General features: G+C 43.5%; 1 protein-coding gene across 2 annotated transcripts in view; it reads left to right on the plus strand.

The window, feature by feature from the left end:
• LOC134351496 (1-phosphatidylinositol 4,5-bisphosphate phosphodiesterase gamma-1-like) overlaps positions 1-2488 on the plus strand; it is a 273333-nt gene extending 270845 nt beyond the window's left edge. For both annotated transcript variants that reach the window (XM_063057723.1, XM_063057732.1), the window contains one exon: positions 1330-2488. In XM_063057723.1, coding sequence (XP_062913793.1) covers positions 1330-1390 — 61 coding nt within the window. In that variant the 3' untranslated portion in view covers positions 1391-2488. The remainder of the gene's footprint in view (positions 1-1329) is intronic.
• The last annotated feature ends 14967 nt before the right edge of the window (positions 2489-17455 follow it).

Here is a 17455-nt window from a genome sequence, read left to right on the forward strand (position 1 = left end):
GAGTGCTCTGATTTCCTACCGCAAGTTCATCACTTTCAGGTTGGCAAGCTACAATTAGCTGAGTGCTGTAGGGTTTAGTGTGGAGCCCAACTGTTAACAATCAATATACACTCAGTGGCCACTTTATTAGGTACACCTGTACACCTGCTCATAAATGCAAATATCTAATCAGCCAGTCATTTGGCAGCAACTCAAGGCGTAAAAGCATGCTGACATGTTCAAGAAACCTTCTGGGATTTTCATGCACCAGAGTCTGCAGAGAATGGTATGTACAACAATAAAAAATGTTCTGTGGGTGAAAACACCTTGTTAATAAGAGAGGTCAGAGGAGAATGTCCAAACTGATCCAAGCTGACAGGAAATTGACGGTAATTCGAATAACCACACGTTACAACAGTGGCAGGAAGGCATCTCTGAATGCACAAGACATCGAACCTTGAAGCGGATGGGCTATAGCAGCAGCAGATCATAAATATATACTCAGTGGCTACTTTATGAGGTGCAGGAGGTACCTAATAAAGTGGCCACTGAGGGTGTATCTACATTTACTGATGATACAAAGCTAGAAGCACTTTGTATTTTGGTGAGAATGCAAGGAGGTATTGAGATATAGACAATCAAAATGAATAAACATAAAAAAGCACAGTACAGGAACAGGCCCTTCAGCCCACCATGTCTGTGCCAATCATGATGCCAGTTTACTAATCCCATCTGACTGCACATGGTCTGTATACTCCTCTGTAGAGTGAAATAAACAGTCAGTGTTTGGGGCCAAGACCCTCCATCAAGCTACCTCACGCAGTTTTCCTGTGCCAGCCCCAATTCTGTTCTTTCTCATTTCCATAAAGCCACCGTCAAAAGCACTGACCTATTTCACATGGGTCAACAATCAAAAGATGCTGCCTGTCCAACAAGAAACACTGTCTGTGAAATGTGTGGGTCACATTTAGCACTCTTCAAGGGCAGCAAATTCCAACATTGATTTCTGAAACCAACAATGCACCAATGCAGTGAAATTTTTTCTGACTGGATTTGGCATAAGAGCTATATCCACACCAGTTCTGTGCATCAAAACTGCCTCAAATTCAATGTTTAGACTAACGCCTTTAAGGTATAGGCCAACTCACTTTGCAGATGCGTACAAAACAAATTAGATAAAATCAGTTCTTTTGAAAAACCAACCTGAAATAATAATCTCTTTTGTCTCCTAGTATGTTGAGTAATTCAAGCATTTCATCCTTCTTTTAATTTTTCAAACGTGCGGTAGTTTACATTTACATAACCTCAGTGATCTTTTATTTAGTTCCTCCCATTATTTTTCCTTTTTAGACTCATAGAGAAGAAAAAGAGGGACAGACTACGGCAACAAATGGTGAACAAGAGGAACTAAAGATTCACATGACTCTGGCAGCGCTGAAGCTGCAGATCGCTAAGGTCTATCGGTTTCCATGGAAACCCTCTGCAGATTCGGCCTACATTCAGGCAGTCCTGGCAAGATCCTGTAAGAAGTCCATTTAGCATATGGTGCAAGCTAGCCTAAGCTTGATGGAGATGATTTCAGAGACGAATGATTCAGCTCTGTGCCTTTTTAAAATTTTTTTTAATTTCCCTTTTCAACATGTTACATTCGCAGATGACTAATTATTTTTAAAAATGTGTCAATATTAAGGTCTTATTGAGGAAAAAGTGCATTCTCATTAGATTTGAAAGCACCACGCAATTCTCGGCAGAGCAAAGCTCATGCAAGCATGGTGAAGTGCGGTAATAGTTTCTCTGCCTCATTTGTTGATTCAGCTCCGTACTGTCTATACTTCTGTCTGGATTTCTGTGTATGACACATTCTTTCCGTGTGTCACATTTAATTTCTATAATACTTTCCTCATCATGCATTGTAGAATAATATCCCTGTTTTGAAATGCCAAGGGTGACCTGCCAGTATACAAAAACTGGTGATTTAATATACCAAGGAACTATGCATATACAGCTGAGGATATTGCTGTTGGTTATCATTTTCTTCATCGGGAGGATTTGATCCAAGCATTAGAGCCTTTAGTCCTGGAATATCAGGGCACAGTCTGTACAGAAACAAGTGACAGTTTTTTTGAAAGAAACTTTTCAATCTGTTGTTTTGCTAAGTATCTCCCTTATGGGAGCATGTTTTTCTTTGTTTATTCCAGTTAAAAGTTCAACCACCCTATCCTGCCATCCGCTATTATGGTCATCAGGCTGGGGGTTGGTGGCAGACTCCTTTCCTGCCACAGTTGGTGCTCTCAGACAGACTGCTGGGAGATGAGCAAGAATGGATTTTTTTTTAATAAAATTTTATTTTTCCAGGTTTCAACTGTACAAAATGAAAAAGGGTTTGTAATGCCCAGCACCCAGGTAGAACTGAGCACTAGCAATCATAAATAACAAATGTAAAGGAAACTATATAGCCCAGCATTTAAGTTGACATAAAATTACATGGCTACAATGAGAACAAACAGACTCAATAAACAATGTTAATACTTTACTGTAGTCTGTGTTTGCATTTACTTTCAATCTTCACCTTGTACAAAGATCTAAATGAGAGGATGTTTACCTCATTCAGGTGACTCTGCTTAATACCAGGTGATGAGAATGGACAGAATATTGAATGAAGTTTTGCCAATATCAGTAATCTGAATTATTTGTTCGGGGAGTTGTTAGGCAGGTGCTCAGAGAACCTCCTGCTCTTCTTCGAGTCATGTCATGAGATTTCAAATATGCACAAAGACAAAACTGCAGATTTAGCTTCAATTATTAGTTCATTTGGAGATCAGCTCTTAAATACCACATTCACTCAGTTTCATCACAAACAGGAGAAAATCTGTAAATGCTGGAAATCTGAGCAATACACACAAAATGCTGTGGAAACACAGCAGGCCAGGCAGCATTTATGGAAAAGAGTAAACAGTCGAGGTTTCGGGCTGAGACCCTTCATCAGTCCTGATAAAGAGTTGCAGCCTGAAATGCAACTGTTGAGTCCTGATGAAGGGTCTCAGCCCGAAACCTCGACTATTTACTCTTTTCTATAGATGCTGCCTGGCCTGCTGAGTTCTTCCAGCATTTTGTGTGTGTGGCTTCAATGTCTTCTATGCTCGCTTTGACCATCAAAACATTGAGGAACTATCACGAACTCTCACGTTCCCCGATGATCCTATGATTTCAGTCTCTGAAGCTGATGTGAGAGCAGTTTTCAGGAGGGTGAACATATTTAAAACATTCATCCCCGATGGGGTACCTGACCAAGGACCAAAGACCTGTGCTGATCAACAATCTGGTGTGTTCACTGAGATCTTTAACCTCTCACTTTGGCAGTGTGTGGTATCCAAATGCTTCAAGAAGGCTTCAAATGTATCAGTGCCCAAGAAGAACGTGATCTGCCTCAATGACTATCGCCGAGTAGCACTTCCATCCACAGTGATGAAATGTTTTGAGAGGTTAGTGATGAAACGTATCAACTCCTGCCTGAGAAGCGGCTTAGATCTGCTCCAATTTATAAAAATAAGATGGTGGGGGCCAGGAACTTGAAATCATTGAAAAGATCAAAAGTTGTGTGTCGTGTCACAAATGTAGGTAGGAAGGAATTGAACCAGGGTGGGATTAAACTGAGTTGAGGTAGTTCAGTGGGGCAGGAACAAGCAGAGATAATGAGTTTATCTGTACAGGCAGGTGTGTGGATCTTGGGTAGAAGGCAGAAACAGGAGATGCAGGGTGTGGGAACTATGAGGTTGGTGGCAGTGGATGGGAGATCCTTAGAGACTATCCCCAGGGGGATAGGGTTCCATTTGTCCTCACCTCCACCCCACCAGCCTCCGCATCCAGCACATAATTCTTCATAACTTACAGGATCGCACCCCCAAGCACAGCTCCCCCCCCGACATCTTCTGTTTTCTGAAGGGATTACTCTCTATAGGACCCCCTTGTCCATTCGTGCTCCCCACTGATCTCTCTCCTGGCACTTACCCTTGCAAGCAGAACAGGTGATACACCTGCCTTTACACCTCCTCACTCACTACCATTCAGGGCCCCAAACGGTTCTTCCAAATAAGGTGACACCTCACCTGTGAGTCTGTTGGGGTCATCTACTGTATCTGGTGCTCCCGGTGTAGCCTCCTGTTTATTGGTGAGACCCACTGTAGATAGGGAGGTCACTTCACCAAGCACCTACTCTCTGTCTGCCAGAAAAAGCGGGATCTCCCCATGACCACCCATTTTGATTCTATTTCCCATTTCCATTCTGACATGTCAGTCCATAGCCTCCTCTACTGCCACGACATGGCCACATTCAGGTTGGAGGAGCAACACTTTGTATTCCATCTGGGTAGCCTCTGAACTGATTACATGAACATCAATTTTGCAAACTTCCGATAATGACCCCCCTCCCCAGCCCACCGTTCAACATTTCCATTTCCCTCTATCTCCTTATCACCTTCCCTTGGGGCTCCTCCCCCCTCCATGGCCTGTCTTCTACTATCAGATTCCCCCTTCTCCAGCCCTTTATCTTTTTCCCCGTCAACTTCATGCTCTTTACTTCACCCCTCCTCCCTCCCAGTTTCACTTATCATCTACTACCTGGTATTTCTTCCTATCCTCCCCCCACCTTCTTGCTCTGAATTCTCATCTTTTTTCTCCAGTCCTGATGAAAGGTCTCGGCCCAAATCATCAACTGTTTACTCTTTTCCATAGATGCTGCCTGACCTGCTGAGTTCCTTCAGCATTTTGTGTGTGTTGCTTCACTCAGTTTGAATCTCACATTGAAGTGTAACCCGTAGTTCATGGCCCTAAGTAGTATGTCTCAGTATCCATTAACCATTAATCAAGGCAGTGTCAAAAACAGAACAAATGATCATCAATTGAGGTTATTATTACATTGGTAATAATAGTGTAAAATGAGGTGTTGGCTCATGTCATCTGATAGGTTTAAAAATAACTGTCTGATGATTAAGTTTCCAGAACCAAAACAATAAGAGATCAATATAAAAATTTTTAGTCCAGATCTTGGTGACCTGATCCTCCCAACTGGACTAACATCCTGCAGTTCCTACACTTACCTGAGCTAGATACAATGGACCCATCTAGCTGGGCCTATGCACACTGTGGGGTCTAGATGGTGACTGGGCTACAGGTGGCACAGTACCCAGAAGTCATTGACAGAATGTAAAGCTGCAACTTTTCCTCTGTCAGAGCTGCCACTGATTTTAACAGCGTTTACTCCTCTGACATTCACACATTGAAAAGCTATTAGGAAAGGAATCAATAATTAAAATAGTAATAAAAACTAATGTAAATAAAATAGTTAAAGTAAAGACACACAATACATGAAAACATTAAGACAATATAATTTTGAAGAAGCTTGCCTTTCCTTTTGTCTCCTAACTTTAAGGCCAATAACAACAGATCATCAGGGAATTTGATCCTGAGCCAGTTCTCACCTGGCACAGCAGGATCGATGTGAGAAGTCAAGCAATGGGGTGAGGTGTCAGACAAATTCTCTATCAGTTGATGAGTGCTTGATTTTCAATGATCCAACAACATATTTTCAGAAAACAAAGACTGGGTTCTATTTCAAGAGTTAAATGCCAGTGGTTCCATTTTTGAAATACTGACTATGGTCGGTGTTACTTGGCCCATTGGCTGAGACTGGCAGATTTTTGTTCAGTAAGGTAATTAGGGACACGTAATTTATATTAATGAAAAATAATCATAGTATAAAGGAACATACCTAAATTGCTGGAGGAACACAGCAAGTCAAGCAGCATCTATGTAGGGGAATAAACAGTTGACATTATAAGACAAGACGCTTTGTCAGAACTGGAAAGGAAGGGGCCAGAAGCCAGAATCATTTGAAACCATGGTCTAAAGAAATGGCAAGAGCATCTCAAGTAGCCTAGGAACAATATTCATATGTAACAGCACACTATGAAAGAAGAGTAGGATGCAAGGAATCAGTTTTTCATTGCAAAATACTTCCAGCACTTTCATATGTAGAAAGCATCTCGATGTTTGATGGAGCCAGATGAGATCTACAAATGTACCTTCTGCTATTAAGAGAATAAAACCAGCTTCTAAACACTCATCCTACTGAAGAAACACGATGGATGAAAGTCATCTTTCAATGGAAGCTGAAGAACTTCTACTTTTCCCTACAATTGATAATGTCACAATTGAAATGTTATAAGTTATATAATGTCAATGATTATTGATCGTAGAACAGTATTTGTTCACAACACAGAATGAGGCTATTCATCCCATTGTCATTCTGACATCTGTCTGCTAAAGCAATCCAGAACTAATCCCATGTATTACTTCAAGCAACACACATCAAAGTTGCTGGTGAACGCAGCAGGCCAGGCAGCATCTCTAGGAAGAGGTACAGTCAACGTGTCTGCCCGAGACCCTCCGTCAGGACTAACTGAAGGAAGAGCTAGTAAGAGATTTGAAAGTGGGAGGGGGAGGGGGAGATCCAAAATGATAGGAGAAGACAGGAGGGGGAGGGATGGAGCCAAGAGCTGGACAGGTAAAAGGGACATGAGAGGATCATGGGACAGGTGGCCCAGGGAGAAGGAAAAGGTGGGGGGAAAACCCGAGGATGGGCAAGGGGTATAGTCAGAGGGACAGAGGGAGAAAAAGGAGAGAGAGAGAAAGAATGTGTGTGTATAAATAAATAACGGATGGGATACGAGGGGGAGGTGGGGCATTAGCGGAAGTTAGAGAAGTCAATGTTCATGCCATCAGGTTGGAGGCTACCCGGACGGAATATAAGGTGTTGTTCCTCCAACCCAAGTGTGGCTTCATCTTTACAGTAGAGGAGGCCATGGATAGACATATCAGAATGGGAATGGGATGTGGAATTAAAATGTGTGGCCACTAGGAGATCCTGCTTTCTCTGGTGGACAGAGCGTAGGTGTTCAGCAAAACGATCTCCCAGTCTGCGTCAGGTCTCGCCAATATATAGAAGGCCACATCGGGAGCACCGGACGCAGTATATCACCCCAGCCAACTCACAGGTGAAGTGTCACCTCACCTGGAAGGATTGTCTAGGGCCCTGAATGGTGGTAAGGGAGGAAGTGTAAGGGCATGTGTAGCACTTGTTCTGCTTACAAGGATAAGTGCCAGGAGGGAAATCAGTGGGGAGGGATGGGGGGGACGAATGGACAAGGGAGTCGCGTAGGGAACGATCCCTGCAGAAAGCAGAGGGGGGAGGAGGGAAAGATGTGCTTAGTGGTGGGATCCCGTTGGAGGTGGCGGAAGTTACAGAGAATAATATGTTGGACCCAGAGGCCAGTGGGGTGGTAGGTGAGGACCAGGGGAACCCTATTCCTAGTGGGGTGGCGGGAGGATGGAGTGAGAGCAGATGTGCGTGAATGGGGGAGATGCGTTTAACAGCACAGTTGATGGTGGAGGAAGGGAAGCCCCTTTCTTTAAAAAAGGAGGACATCTCCCTCGCCCTGGAATGAAAAGCCTCATCCTGAGAGCAGATGCGGCGAAGACGGAGGAATTGCGAGAAGGGGATGGCATTTTTGCAAGAGACAGGGTGAGAAGAGGAATAGTCCAGATAGCTGTGAGAGTCAGTAGGCTTATAGTAGACATCAGTAGATAAGCTGTCTCCAGAGGTAGAGAGAGAAAGATCTAAAAGGGGGAGGGAGGTGTCAGAAATGGACCAGGTAAACTTGAGGGCAAGGTGAAAGTTGGAGGCAAAGTTAACGAAGTCAACGAGCTCAGCATGCGTGCAGGAAGCAGCGCCAATGCAGTCGTTGATGTAGCGAAGGAAAGGTGGGGGACAGATACCAGAATAAGTTTGGAACATAGATTGTTCCACAAAGCCAACAAAAAGACAGGCATAGCTAGGACCCATACGGGTGCCCATAGCTACACCTTTAGTTTGGAGGAAGTGGGAGGAGCCAAAGGAGAAATTATTAAGAGCAAGGACTAATTCCACTAGACGGAGCAGAGTGGTGGTAGAGGGGAACTGATTAGGTCTGGAATCCATAAAGAAGTGGAGAGCTTTGAGACCTTCCTGATGGGGGATGGAAGTATATAGGGACTGGACATCCATGGTGAAAATAAAGCGGTTGGGACCAGGGAACTTAAAATCATCAAAAAGTTTAAGAGCGTGAGAAGTGTCACGAACATAGGTCGGAAGGGATTGAACAAGGGGGTATAAAACCATGTCGAGGTATGCAGAAACGAGTTCAGTGGGGCAGGAGCAAGCTGAGACAATAGGTCTGCCAGGACAGGCAGGTTTGTGGATCTTGTGGAAGTGCAAGGTGTGGGAACTATAAGGTTGGTAGCAGTGGATGGGAGATCCCCTGAGCGGATAAAGTCGGTGATGGTGTGGGTATCATGTACGGTGATCATGTATTACTTATCATGATGCTACTTCAAACTGTTACCCACTTTTCTTCTAGAAAGTTACTGATGGAGCTGCTTATATTGGCGAGCCACTCAGTGCTTCCAGCAATGTGTATGTGCAGCAACATCTCCAAACCAGAGGAATCTCTTCTCTTCATCCTGTCAAAGTCTTCATAATTATATGGATTTTTCTTAATTATCCTCCTTGCCTAGTATCTCAAGTTTCTCAGAAAAGCTGAGTTTTCTATCCTTATGAAACTATTTTATTGTTAGTATGAATATATTTCATACTGTGAGGTACAAATTTTCAAAGATTCATCACCCATTGAGTGAAGAAATTTAATTTCAGTATTAAAAAGCCTAATCCTTATTCAAAGACTCTGTTGCAGGTCTAAGACACCTCGACCAGGAGAAATCTGTAAAGTCCAATAAGAATTTTGTAATTTTCATGAGATCTACTCTCATTCTTCTCAGCTCTAGAGAATACATGTACATTCAACACAATTTGCCCTTTTGTGGCAAACCCACCATTCCTAAAACCAGTGGAACAAATCTTCAACGCATTCCCTCTTCAGCAAGAAGGTACAGAGAACAAAACTCTGCCTGTACTCCAAATCCAGTCTTGCAAAAGACCTATATTATTATTTTGAGACAGCTGCATCTTTGATTTCAAATTTTCTCATAATAAAGACCAACACACCATTTCCATTTGCCTTTCTAAAAATTGCTCATTAACTTATTTGCTGCAAAATCATATTTTATGGAAATAATCTCTTTGACACATTGAATTCACCCTGGCCAATTATCATTCCCATTTTATTTGTCACACATTCTCATTAATTCCTCCAAATTCCAACTCAACTCCACAACCTCGGGAAATTACAGGGGCCCATTAATTTACCAATCAATGTGTTTTTGAGATGTGGGAAGAAATAGGTAAAAACCAAAGAAAACTCACACAGATACAGAAAGAAGATAATAACTCTGAACAGGCATAACCAGAGGTCAGGATTGAAACTGTGTCATTACAGTGGTGAGGCAACAGCTTTGCTTATTGATCCACTCGAGCATCCAATGCAAACTACATGTTGGCTTTCAGAGTCTTGTGTACAAGTACACTTAGTACTGAAGATCAACAATATCCAATCTCACATCAGTTAAAAAAAAAGTTTTGTTTGAAAGTGGATAACTTATTTTGTCAGCAAAACAGCTGATCATTTACTTCAGCAAAGTGGAAAAGGATTGTGCACAGGTTCCGTTTACATCAATGGTCATGACATCGAGAGATTGAGAGCTACAAGATCCTTGAAGTGAACGTCACCAATAACGTGTCCTGCAACAATGACATAGCTGCCATTGCCAAGAAAGCTCTACTTCTTCAGACTAAAGAAATTTGGCATATCCCCTTTTGACTCTCACCATTTGCTCTTGGTGCATTAGAGAAGGCCGAGGGAAGGGTTTAAACAAATTTGGCAGGGGGATGGGAACCAGAGTAATAGGGCTTTTGGTTTACAAGCAGAGGTCGTGGGTACTGAGACTGTCAGGAAGGACTGGCAGATGGCAGGGCAAAATTGCAGCCAGTGGGATGAGTTGCAGTGTAAAAGGAGACAAAATTGGTTGAATGTGTTATATTTGAATGCACACCGTGTACAGAATAAAACAGATGATCTGGGAGCAGTTAAAAATTGGCAGGTATGATGTGGGCATCACTGAGTCATGGCTGAAAGAAGATTGTAGTTGGGAGCTTAACATCCAAGGATCAAAGAGACAGGCAGGTAGGCAAAGGGGGCGGGGTGGCTCCGTTAGTAAAAAATGAAATCAAATCCTTAGAAAGACGTGATATAGGATCAGAAGATGTAGAATCCTTGTGGGTAGAGTTTAGAAACTGTAAGGGTAAAAAGACCCTGATGGGAGTTATACAAAGACCTCCGAACAGTAGACAGGATGTGGGATATAAATTACAACAGAAGACAGAAAATGCAATGTTATAATAGTCATGGGGGATTTCAATATCCAGGTAGGTTGGGGAAAATCAAGTTGGTGCTGAATCTCAAGAGAAGGAATTTGTAGCATGACTACAAGATAGTTTTTTAGATCAGCTTATTATGGTTGAACCCATTTGGGAAAAGACAATCATGGGTTGGTGTTATGAACCAAATTTGATTGGGAAGCTTAAGGTAAAGGAAACCTTAGAAGACAATGATCATAATATGTTAGAGTTCACCCAGCTGTTTGAGAGGGAGAAAATAAAGTCGGTATTACAGTGGAGTAAAGAGAGTTACAGAGGCATGAGAGAGGAGCCGGCCAAAGCTGATTGGCAGGGATGACAGCAGGACAGCAATGGCTGGAGTTTCTGGAGCAAATTGGAAGGTGCAGGATAGATACATCCCAAAGGGGAAGAATTATTCTAAAGCAAGGTTGAGGTAGCTATGGCTGACAAGGGGAGTTAAAGACAGTATAAAAGGAAAAGAGAGGGCATACAATATAGCAAAAATTAGTGGGATGTTAGAGGATTGGAAAGCTTTTAAAAACCAACAGAAGGCATCTAAAAAAAAAGCATAGGAGAGAAAAGATACAATATGTAGGTAAGCTGGCCACTAATAAAAAAGAGAATATTAATTTTTTTCAGATATATATAGAGTAAAAGAGAGGCAAGAGTGGCTATTGGACTGCTGGAAAATTACACTGAAGAGGTAGTAATGGGCACAAAAAAATGGCGGATGAACTTATTAAGTATTTTGCATTAGTCCACTGTGGAAGACACCAGTAGTATACCAGAAATTCAAGAGTGTCATGGGGCAGAAATGAGTGTAGTTGCCATTTCTAAGAAGGTGGTCCTTGGGAAGCTGAAAGATCTTAAGTTTGATAAGTCACATGGACCAGATGGACCACATCCTAGGGTTCAGAAAGAAATAACTGAAGAGATTGTTGAGGCATTAGTAATGATCTTTCAAGAATCACTAGATTCTGGAATGGCTTCAGAGAACTGGGAAATTGCAAAAGTCACTACACTATTTAAGAAGGGAGAGAGGCAGAAGAAAGGAAATTACAGGCTAATTAGCCTTACTTCAATGGTTGTGAAGGCGATGGAGTCCATTATTAAGGACAAGGTTTCAGGTTACATGCTGGCAGATGATAAAGCAGGCAAAAGTCAGCATGGTTTTCTTAAGGGGAAATCTTGCCTGACAAACTGGCAGGATTGACAAAGGAGAGCCAATTGATGTAGTTTACTTGGATTTTCTGAAGACCTTTGACAAGGTACCACATATGATGCTGTTTAACAAGATAAGAACCCACGATATTACAGGAAATACTAGCATGGAGGGAGCACTGGCTGATTGGCAGGAGGCAAAGAGTGGGAATAAAGGGGTTGGCTGCCGGTAATGAGTGGTATTCCACAGGGGTCGGTATTGACCCCGCTTCTCTTCACGTTATATGTTAATGATCTGGATGGCAGAATTGATGGCTTTGTGGCCAAGTTTGCGGACGGTACAAAGAGAGGTGGAGGGGCTGGTAGTGCTGAGGAAGCAAGGAGTCTGCAGAAGGAGTTAGACAGATAGGGAGAATGGGCAAAGAAGTGGCAGATAGAATATAGTGTAGGGAAGAGTATGGTCATGCACCTTCATAGAAGGAACAAAGGCATAGACTATTTTCTAAATAGGGGGAAAATTCAGAAATCAGAGGTGCAAAGGGATTTTGGAGTCCTTGTGCAGGACTCCCTAAATGTTAACTCGCAGTTTGAGTTAGTAGTAAGGAAGGCAATGTAATGTCAGCATTCATTTTGAGAGGACTAGAATATAAGAGTTAAGTATGTGATGCTCAGGTTTTATAAGGTATTGATCAGACTGCACCTGGAGTATTGTGAGCAGTTTTGGAGCCCTTATCTAAGAAAGTACTGTATGTGCTGGCTTGGAGAAGGTCCAGTGAGGTTCATGAGAATGATTCCAGGAATGAAAGAGTTAACGTGAGGAATGTTTGATGGCTCTGGTCCTGTATTTGCTGGAGTTCAAAAGAATGCAATGGGGTGCGGGGGGAAGCTCAGTGAAACCTATCAAATATTAAAAGCCCTGGAGATGCTGTTTCCTACAGTGGGGACTCTAGTATAGGAGGACATTCTGTAGAACATAGGAGGAATTTTTTAGCCAGTGGGTGGCGAATCTGTGGAATTCATTGCCACATATGGCTGTGCAGATCAAGTTACTGGGTATATTTAAAGTGGAGGTTGATAAGTACTTGATTAGTAAGGGTATTAAAGTTTACGGAGAAAAGAGAGGAGAATGGGGTTGGGAAGGATAATAAAGCACCCATGATGAATGCTGGAGCAGATTTGATGGCCTGAATGGCCCAATTCTGCCCCTACATCTTATCATCGTATAGAACTAAAGAATAACATTGGAAAGAAGACATACGGTAGATGGGAGTAGTAATTCGGTCCTCAAAACTATCTCTAAATTGGACAAAACATAAGTGGGGAAACATTAAAGGAAAATTAAAGTAAAAGTAAAGGAAAGGAGTTTTGCAATTATCAGTGGTAATTTTAATCTGATTATTAATTAGATAAACAGGCACTGTGAGAGATGGGTTTGTGGAGTGCATACGGGATTGTTTCTTGGAGTAATACAGTATGAACATAACTAGAAACACACACAAAATGCTGGAGGAACTCAGCAGGCCAGGCAGCATCTACGGGAAAGAGTATATTCGACGTTTTGGGCCAAGACCCTTCACTAGGACTGGAGAACAAAAGGAGTCAGAGTAAGAAAGTGAGGGGAGGGAAAGAAGCAACACGAAGGGATAGGTGGGGGAAGAGGGGTGAAGTAAAGAGACAGGAAGTTGATTAGTGAAGAGAGATATTGGGCTGGAGAAGGAAGAATCTGATAGGAGAGGACAGAAGCCATGGAAGAAGGAAAGGGGAGAGGAGCACTGGCAGGAGGTGATGGACAGGTAAGGAGATAAGGTGAGAGAGAGAAATGGGAATGGGGAATGATGGGGGAGGTAATTATTCATAATAGTAAGTACTTTATTAATCCCAAGTAGGAAATTCTTTCGTTACAGCAGCAACTTTTAAAAACACACTTAACAGTGTGCAGACTTAACTAATAGTAAAGTACAGGATAATCGTACACATCTCTATCCGCTTGGACGAACTTGAAGCAAGGTATGGTAGCACTATGGGCTGGAAAATGCACATGTAGCAGGTCTCAGTTAAGCACAAAAACACTGCACTCCTGGAATTCGCCCCCCCCCCCCCCGTCTTAATCAGTGTGCCAAGCTCATCCATCATATTTCCCAAGGACTTCACATTTCCCATGATGATCGCGAAGATAGAAGGTTTTTACTCCCTCTTCTTAGTCTTAACCTTAGCTCTGGCCCTGCCGCCTCAGCGTCGTCTCCCAAGCTCCCACGGGATCTCGGGCCACACTCTGGCAGTAGCATCGGTTTGCATAGCTCGATCAGCCAGTTTCTGAAATAAACAGAACCTTTGCTCCAAACACAATGTAGCCATCACAAACAGACCCACACACAATAATCCAGAATTACCAGAAGTTCAAGAAATCGATATTTATGCCATCAGGTTGAAGGACGCCCTCCAACCTGAGTGCAGCAACATCTTATTTTCTGGCTGGGTAGCCTCCAACCTGATGGTATGAACATCAACTTCTCTAAGTTCTGGAAAATTTTGATCTCTGCAACAAGATAGTGGTAGTTTTAAATCATTTGGTGAAGTTAAGATGGCGCCAAATGGCTGCCTCTTTTAGTTCATCTGCGGAAACAGCTTAAATTTCTCTCTTTAATGTTTCTTTCTTCTTTTTCAAGGTGGCTGGGGTTCTATCGGGGTTGCTGATCTGCAACAGCATGGCAATAAGTTCCCTTTCTTGGAGCTCCCTCAATGACTGGCCATGACGTGCCCCTCAGCTATGTGGAGTACTTCGCCATGTATTCAACATGAGCCTGAGGCTCCGGAGGGTTCCTGTACTGTGGAAGATGTCCTGCCTCATCCCTGTGCTGAAGATGCCGTGCCCCAGCGGCCTCAATGACTACAGACCAGTGGCATTGACCTCCCACATCATGAAGACCCTGGAGAGACTTGTTCTGGAGCTGCTCTGGCATATGGTCAGGCCACACTTAGATCCCCTCCAGTTCGCCTACCAGCCCCAACTAGGAGTTGAGGATGCCATCGTCTACCTGCTGAACCGTGTCTACGCCCACCTGCACAAGCCAGTGAGCACTGTGAGGGTCATGTTTTTTGACTTCTCCAGTGTGTTCAACACCATCCGCCCTGCTCTGTTGGGGGAGAAGCTGACAGCGATGCAGGTGGATGCTTTCCTGGTATCATGGATTCTTGATTACCTGACTGGCAGACCACAGTACGTGTGGTTGCAACACTGTGTGTCCGACAGAGTGATCAGCAGCACTGGGGCTCCACAGGGAACTGTCTTGTCTCCCTTTCTCTTCACCATTTACACCTCAGACTTCAACTACTGCACAGAGTCTTGTCATCTCCAGAAGTTTTCGGATGACTCTGCCATAGTTGGATGCATCAGCAAGGGAGATGAGGTTGAGTACAGGGCTACGGTAGGAAACTTTGTCACATGGTGTGAGCAGAATTATCTGCAGCTTAATGTGAAAAAGCTGGTGGTAGACCTGAGGAGAGCTGAGGTACCGGTGACCCCTGTTTCCATCCAGGGGGGTCAGTGTGGACATGGTGGAGGATTACAAATACCTGGGGATACGAATTGACAATAAACTGGACTGGTCTAAAAACACTAAGGATGTCTACAAGAAGGGTCAGAGCTGTCTCTATTTCCTGAGGAGACTGAGATCCTTTAACATCTACCGGACGATGCTGAGGATATTCTACGAGTCTGTGGTGGCCAGTGCTATCATGTTTGCTGTTGTATGCTGGGGCAGCAGGCTGAGGGTAGCAGACACCAACAGAATCAACAAACTCATTCGTAAGGCCAGTGATGTTGTGGGGATGGAACTGGACTCTCTCACGGTGGTGTCTGAAAAGAGGATGTTGTCTAAGTTGCATGCCATCTTGGTCAATGTCTCCCATCCACTACATAATGTACTGGGTGGGCACAGGAGTACATTCAGGCAGAGACTCATTCCTCCGAGATGCAGCACAGAGCATCATAGGAAGTCATTCCTGCCTGTGGCCATCAAACTTTACAACTCCTCCCTTGGAGGGTCAGACACCCTGAGTCGGGTCCTGGACTTATTTCATAATTTACTGGCATAATTTATATATTATTATTTAACTATTTATGGTTCTATTACTATTTATTATTTATGGTGCAACTGTAACGAAAACCAATTTCCCCCGGGATCAATAAAGTATGACTATGACTATGACTATTTTCTAACATTCTCCAGCATGGAAGACACCAGGTGTGGCCCTGTGGATGACCGTTTCCAGGCCGGTGCCACCAACTGAGGGGTCGCGGGAGAACATCAGGATCTTGTGGCAGCTGATGCTGTGGACGGAGGACTCTAGTTGAGCGATTGCTCTCTTTCTCTCTCTCTCTTTCAATTGTAGGGGGAGTTTGCTCCTGATTCTTGAGTCAAAGAATCTCAGAATAAAAATTGACGTGGAAAACTGTAACATCGTAACAGCGACCGTTAATCTTCCCTTTTGCTGTGAAATGTGTGACATCTCTCTGTCTCTTGTTAGTGAGACGGCGAGAGTCTGTGGCATGTTGAACAGTCAGGTAAACAATAGTTTTATTGTTGACTGCAGATCATGGTCTCTCTTTGGGTGCTTTGCTATTGCTTGGTGGATAGTGGGGAGGAGGGCACAGGTTGATGCTTTGCTGCCGCTTGCACTAGGGAGGGGGCTTCGGGGTTCTAACATTCTTCTGTCATTCATTCTTTTGAAGTTCTTCTGTTTTTCATGAATGTCTGCGAAGACTAACTATTTCAGGTTTACTGGTATATATTCTCTGATAGTGGGCACGTGGCCAAGTGGTTAAGGCATTGGACTAGCGACCTGAAGGTCATGAGTTCGAGCCCCAGCCGAGGCAGCGTGTTGTGTCCTTGATCAAGGCACTTAACCACACAGTGCTCTGCGACGACACTGGTGCCAAGCTGTATCGGCCCTTGCCCTTCCCTTGGACAACATCGGTATCATGGAGAGGGGAGATTTGCGGCATGGGCAACTGCCGGTCTTCCATACAACCTTGCCCAGGCCTGCACCCTGGAGAGTGAAGACTTTCCAGGCGCAGATCCATGGTCTCGCAAGACTAACGGATGCCTTTATTTTATTCTTTGATAATAAACAGAACCATTTGAAAACTTGCTAATGGAACCTGATACAGGAAAGTGTGAGATCATGTACACCAATAAGAATCAAAAGGCAGACTCATATCAAAATGGAGATTGCAAATGAGTGTAGGACAGAGGATCTTCATGCTCATGTTCCTGTGCATGAAACACATAAAGTTAACTTGCAGGTTCAGCAAGAGTTTGGAAGGCAATTGGCATATTGGATTTTAATCTAAATGGGCTACAGTTTAGAAACGGAGAAATGTTATTACAATTTGATAAGAGTGTTGGTCAGGCCACACTTGAAGAACTGTGTACAGTTTTCATCCCTTTATGTAAAAGAGAGTCATTGGAGACAGTCTAGAAGAGACTCTTACCTACCTACTGCCCATTATGCCGCTGGCATTTAGGGCAGCAATGAAGGTCTCCATGACTGGCAGTGTTTGGGGCTTCCTTCATTGTGGGAATTGCTCGGATTCAACTAATGTCAGTTCCAGGTGAAGACTCAGGAATACCGTCGCACTCAGATGTAGAAGGATTCTTCATTGCTGTTTCCATAACAATTTTGTTTTACCAGTCTTTTTGTTAGCCCTGAGCTGAATCCCCGAACCTGAGGACCGGTGGACCAGTCTGGCCTCTACCCTTTCACCTGTTTGGCATGGGTGACCATACCAAGAGCCAAAGCATACAGCCCTGACTCCAGCCAACATAGCTCTCTGGCTCACTGAAGCACACAAGCCTCCAAACCCAGCAACAAAGTTGTGGTGCTCTTGGAGGAGAAAAGACTCACTTGGTTGATTATTGGGATGAG

This window comes from Mobula hypostoma, chromosome 1, assembly GCF_963921235.1.
Source record: "Mobula hypostoma chromosome 1, sMobHyp1.1, whole genome shotgun sequence".
In the NCBI taxonomy this organism is placed as follows: domain Eukaryota; kingdom Metazoa; phylum Chordata; class Chondrichthyes; order Myliobatiformes; family Myliobatidae; genus Mobula; species Mobula hypostoma.